The sequence below is a fragment of the Limulus polyphemus genome, unplaced genomic scaffold (assembly GCF_000517525.1).
Source record: "Limulus polyphemus unplaced genomic scaffold, Limulus_polyphemus-2.1.2 Scaffold1997, whole genome shotgun sequence".
NCBI lineage: Eukaryota > Metazoa > Arthropoda > Merostomata > Xiphosura > Limulidae > Limulus > Limulus polyphemus.
Window position 1 is genome coordinate 49,765 of NW_013667607.1, and position 6,057 is coordinate 55,821.

General features: G+C 32.2%; 1 protein-coding gene across 1 annotated transcript in view; it reads left to right on the plus strand.

Annotated features, from left to right (window-relative positions):
• The window catches only part of LOC106465601 (1-phosphatidylinositol 4,5-bisphosphate phosphodiesterase gamma-1-like), a 79,719-nt gene that overhangs the window by 48,994 nt on the left and 24,668 nt on the right, over positions 1-6,057 (plus strand). Inside the window, exons 21-24 of the mRNA XM_022393529.1 lie at positions 1,122-1,316; positions 3,344-3,410; positions 3,922-4,076; positions 4,246-4,342. Coding sequence (XP_022249237.1) covers positions 1,122-1,316; positions 3,344-3,410; positions 3,922-4,076; positions 4,246-4,342 — 514 coding nt within the window. The remainder of the gene's footprint in view (positions 1-1,121; positions 1,317-3,343; positions 3,411-3,921; positions 4,077-4,245; positions 4,343-6,057) is intronic.

The following is a 6,057-nucleotide window of genomic DNA, read 5'->3' on the forward strand; positions in this document are numbered from 1 at the left end:
TTTTCATGTTATAATTTGTAGTCATTCTAGCATAAAAATAGCATAATTTATATTTATTTCCTAATTTTTTTATGGTGGTTACGACGTCAGTCAAATCAACAGAACCACTAAAGAGATATGATAGTGAAAATGACAGATAAAATATAAAGTTTTTTTCTTAAAAACTTTTGATAATTATCTGAAGGCTATAAAGATTTTGCATTTGAAATTTGAAAATTTTCTGATGCATAAAAGTATTTGTAATCTTAAAATGAAAATTACTTTGCATGTTGGATAGTCAATAATCGAAAAGAAAAAAGGCATGAGAAAAACATTACTTAAAAAAATCTTAAAAATTAATAAAAAAAAAATATAAAATATTTTGCATTCAAAAGCCTTGTAATTTTTACTGATAATATGAAAAATTTCATGAAGATATCCTTGCTAATTTAGAATTTATAGCATGAAAACTATAAAAAGCACAAAATGGTTACAAGGTCAGTTCCTGAGATTGAGCCCGTGCTGAGAGAGTTAACCCTATTTCTATTTTGTAAAGCCTGTTGGTTAATTACTCCCAGTCTATTGAGTCAGTCTCAAACAATCTTGGCAGGTTGATGCTTTAGACAATGTTGAATATTCTAAAGGGATTCAAGGTCAAAGTATGAAAGTTGCTGGATTGTTTTTCAAACAACCATGCTTTTCATATGGTCAATGAGATGTAGGTGGTTCAAGGTTTGGATCACCTCAAAATCTTTTTGTTGGTAGATGAAAAGCAAATGTTGTTTATGAAGAAACTTTGTTATAATTTTAAAATTTTGAGATGAAGTTTATGTTCAAGTTATTACTTTGAAATGTATGATTGCTGTTAATCTGATATTGTTTTAATTAAGTTTAAACATTCCCCATCAGTTGGCAGGTATTTCAGCTTGTGTTTTATATAACTTAAGCCGTATTGGACTGGTAGAGTAAATTTTTCACAGCTTTTATAAGTGCCTCATAGGCTATAGATTCCTCTGATAATATTTACTTTCTTTTCTTTTTTCATGTTAATTATGTTAGAAATGCACTATAAGTATTACATAGCTTCTAAATCTACAATTTTCTTTATCTGTGTTGTCTTTGATTTTTCATATTAATTCTAGATCACAGTGAAAGCACTGTATGACTACCGAGCCCAGCAAGAGGGGGAACTGTCTTTTTGCAAGCATGCAATCATTACTAATGTAGTGAAGCAGGAAGGAGGTTGGTGGCAGGGAGATTATGGAGGGAAAAAACAGCACTGGTTTCCAGCAAACTTTGTGCAGGAGTTAGAAACCCAGGAAAATTCTGATGAAAGTGTGAGTAAATATCTATTGGGTTAATTTTATGAATAGTTAAAGAACACTATAAAAATCAAGAAAAGCTACAAATTAATTTTATTGCAGTTCAAACTTAAGAAATATTCTTACAGCAATGTGATTTTATCATAATTATTTTGGTTTAGTTGACAAATGCATAAACCGAGAACTTTAGGTTTTTTTTTTAGTTTCAATCAAACCAGAAGTATGTCAGAGGAGTGCTAACCAGGAACTTCAAAATATGAAGACTTTTTCTGTACTTGAGTTTACAAAATTTCTAAGAGTAGGAATTTCTAAATTTATGAAAATATTTTTAATTAAAGAGGCCAACATTTGTGGGTGATTGCAACACGTCTCCACCACACGATCCCAACATGTCCAATTTTTACACCAGAAAAATTGTGAAAAATACAGTAAAATCAAAAATGGCTATATCACTGCTTGGACTTGAAAGGAGGTATCTTTGTACCAAATCCCATGTAAGTTGGTTGACATTCACATGAATAGCTCATGAAAACACTAAGTTTTGCTTCCCTCACTGAAAAATTGAGCAAAAGACAAAAATTGTCTAGATCACTGTTTGGGACCTATAAAAAAAAGTATCTTTGTACCAAATCCCATATAAATTGGCCAAAATATAGTAGAGTAATTGTTAAAAATCCCTAAAGCTATGTTTTGTGTCATCTTGACCCCCCCCTATAATTACTAAAAATGACCAAGTCCAACCTTTTTCTTTGTTTGGGTGTTGCCTGTAGAAAAGTACCTTTGTATTAAATTTCATCTAAGTTGTTCAAAACAAGGCTAAGTAATTGACCAAAACTCCTAAAAAATTAAGCTTTATTTAACCTTTTGACACCTCCTAAAATGACCAAAAATAGGCATATCCAACATTTTTGTATAAACATGTATAGGATCTATAAAAAAGTATATTTGTGCCAAATCCCATGTAAATTGTCAAAAAACCATATGATAAAATTATGCATTTTGTTGCATCTTGACCCTCTTATAAATTACTAAAAATGGGCAAGTCAATCATTAGTGTTTGTCAATGTGTGTGGAAAAGTGTCTTTGTACCAAACTCCATATAAATTGGTCAAAGTATGGCTGAGTAATTGACCAAAAACCCCAAAATTATGCTTTTTGGTGAGCTGTGACCCCACTTAAAAGACTCAAAATGGACAAATCCAATGTTTTTGTATTTCATTGGATTGGGCGCACAAATTTATATTTGTGCCAATTTTCATCATTGCTGTAAATATCACTGCATGGGAGTCCAATATATATATATTTTGGGTTGTTTGACCTTTAACTCCATAAAATCCTTAAAAAGGCCTACATCATAAAAATTAAAAAGATGTCTGGATATATTGGACCAAGGTAATAACCCTACCAAATTTCAAGTCAATCCACCAACAAATGAAGGAATAGTGATTAATTGAAAAGTGTTTGGAAGAAGAAGAAACAATAAAAAAAACATTGTCTCTCTGCAGAGATATAACTACTTGAGTTAGAGAAGTGCTAAGCAAGAACTTCTAAATAGGACAAACTTTTAACTACTTATGCTGCAAAGAACATTTCTTGTTAAGGTGTAATCTCTTAAGTTGAACTTTGACCTGTTTACTCCGTGAACATGGACAACAAGTTCCTTTCAAAGCTTATTGTTTAATGGTTAGCTGGCTTTCCGTGTTTTGTTTTTCTACATAGCAGTTGGTAGGATTTTGTGTTCAGTTGCTGTATTATGTGTGGCTTAATATATATAGTCTGCATTAGTGTTGATGATTTCTTCCAGACAGTAGTATCTTCCACTTTACCTTATTACACAAATGGTGTAAATTGAAATCTTACCTATATTTTTAGCATTTTGAGTTCTGTTGTATGTCAGAGTTGAAGCTGAATGGTTATAGTGTATTGATAATGAATATATCACGAGTTAACTATGTGTAGGTAATTCAGTTTACATAGTTTTATAAAGTTCACAATATGATAATGCTGTTAATATTGGTAACAGAAATTGTAAATGTTTTCAGTCGGGTGAAGCCATGCCATTGGGGAACTTACAGAAAGGAAGTATAGATATTGTGGGCTGTACAGTTGGTAAGTTCTTGTATATCTTTTGTTATAAACCACAATTAGTGACACAATCATGTTATTATTTTTTCAATGGCTTTAAAAAGCATCAAATCATTCATTTGGCTGACATATCTTCTTGCTGCTGGCCTCCACATCTAAGAACAACTTGTATTATTTTCAAAGAGTTGTAAAGTTAACCATTTTCAGTCATTCATTTTGTCTACATATATAAAATTATTGTAGGATATTTTTTTAAATTTAGACTTTGGTATTTTTGTATTGTGAAAAGGAATTTTCATGTCACATGGTGAGTATGGCTTAATGGCTATAATTTTATTGATAGTTTAAGAAATGATTAAGTAGATTGTTATTGGTATGTGTGACAGTGGTTAATTAACCATTGTGTGTTATCAAATTTTTTAACCAGTTTGTTACTGTCAATCAGTTAATTAGACCATTGTTGTGAATGCTGAATGTCCTTTTTTAGTGCTGAGTTTATGCTGAATCTCTAAACACTGTGATATTATTGTTTCAGATATTTTACAGTCTCGAGGAAGGGAATTTGTTTTCCGGATAGTTTCTCCATCCCAACTTTCAGCTGTAGCTTTTGAGATGGCAGCTCCAACAGAGGATGACATGCATGATTGGGTGCAGAAGATTCGAGAAACTGCACAATCTGTGAATGATATGGTAAGTTTGTCTTCCTGTAGTGTACTTTGCATCTTTGTGTAATCACTTTGTTTATAAATTTTATTTTTGTTCATTTTGTATCTTCAGATTCAGATGTTTAGCAAATTTCTCGTTTTTTCATATGAAGAAAAAGGTTTTTCTGTAATGTTTTTATTGTTGTATATTACAGATACGACAACGTAGAGAAATGGAAAGAACGTTGCGTATAGCCAAAGAGTTGTCCAACCTCATAATTTATTGTCGCTCTGTACAGTTTTGTCCGGAAAGTAAGCAGTGTATTGTTATTCAGTTATTAAGAACGGAATAATTCATAACATCAGTATACAGAATGTACAATGTTAGATGTAGGATTTGCAGTTTTACCATAAAACATTTTGAAGTTCAATTAGGATCTTTAAAGTGTTCATGTATGTAAAAATAATTCTTGCTTGTTCAATGAAGTGTTATTGAAATATACGTGTTTATTTAAATGTGATAAAAGCTGTTAGAGGATGCTGAATAACGTTTTTATCTTTTCATACTTCTGTGTAATTGCATTGATAGTGCCCCCCAGTGGTTCCAGCAGTAAGTCTGCAGGTTTAAAATGCTAAAAACTGTGTTTGATAGCTGAGAAAAAAATAGCTCATTGTGGAGCTGTGTGCTAAAAACTGTTTTACACTTTTTAGTTCCAGACATGCATCTTTATTTTTCTAAATGAATTATTGTATTTTTCTTCAGTTACTTACCACTAGTATATTTGGGTGAATACTATGTATCAATTTTAGAAAGAAAAGTATTTTTTGTGCCACTTCCTCTAGTTGTCTTTTTGACAGCTCTGCTTATGTTTGGTTGTGTCATCTGTTTTTGATGTAACAAATGTTTTGGCTCCAAACTGCTACTTCTCCAGGTGCCACTTCGACAGCTGTGCTTATGTTTGGTTGTTATCCGTTTTTGAAGTAACAAACTGATAGCTCTGTTTATATTTGTTTGTGTCATCTGTTTGTGATTTAACAAACGTTTTAGCTTTACATTGCTCCTTCTCCGTGTGCTTCTTTGACAACTCTGCTTATGTTAGGTTATGTGATCTGTTTTTGACCTAACAAGTCTTTTAAATCTGCACTGCTACTTCTACAGCTGCCTCTTTGACAGCTCCTCTATATTTAGTTGTGTCATCTGTTGTTGTTTTTTCACAGGTGTTAGCATAATACAACAAACACTTTGTGTGGTCACATGTAAACTAGATCCAAGCTGTTTTTCAATCTTACTGATTTTTGTGTACATTTGATGTTTCGTGAGTTCATTCATGTTCATCATTGGCACCCTTCCTTCCATTTTAAGTACTTGAGATTGAAATGACATGTGGTTAATCAAGTACATCAAATTTTGAGTACTTCTGCGAATTGATGCTTTTATTGTAACAGCCACTTCCCCCATCTTTATCAGTCTTGGACTAGTCTGTCTTTCTGTAAAGATATCTACCACGTATCATGTGTGTGTGTGTATATATTAATTTTTTTTCTTCTTCTTCTTTCTTCTTCCACTATGTAAAAAGGATAGAAATTGTTTTCTTGCTGAGTGAATCATGTTGGTGCAGTTGATAAACTTTATAGCACTGAAATGGGCCAAAAACAAAGATGCTGAATTGATTTTAACTCTAAATAAACAATAAGCCTATAAAAATTATGTTGAGTTAATTAAATGATACATTATGTTGAAAGGAGATATTATCATTTTTTCAATCACCATGCTAAAGTTATAGGTTGGGGGGCCTCAAACCTTTTTATTCACATCAAGGGAGCCTCAGACTAAAAGAGTTTGGGAACCACTGATCTAACAGTATTTTAAGAAGCACGTGATGTCATGACCTTCTCAGCAAAGGACTGTGACTTTAATTTCTTTGAGGTGGGTGAACTTGGGTGTTTCCATTCCAAATTCTGCACTTTTGTCTCTGGGCCGAAGCGGTGAACCAACGTTTCATCTATAGTTACGAATGTATTGAAAT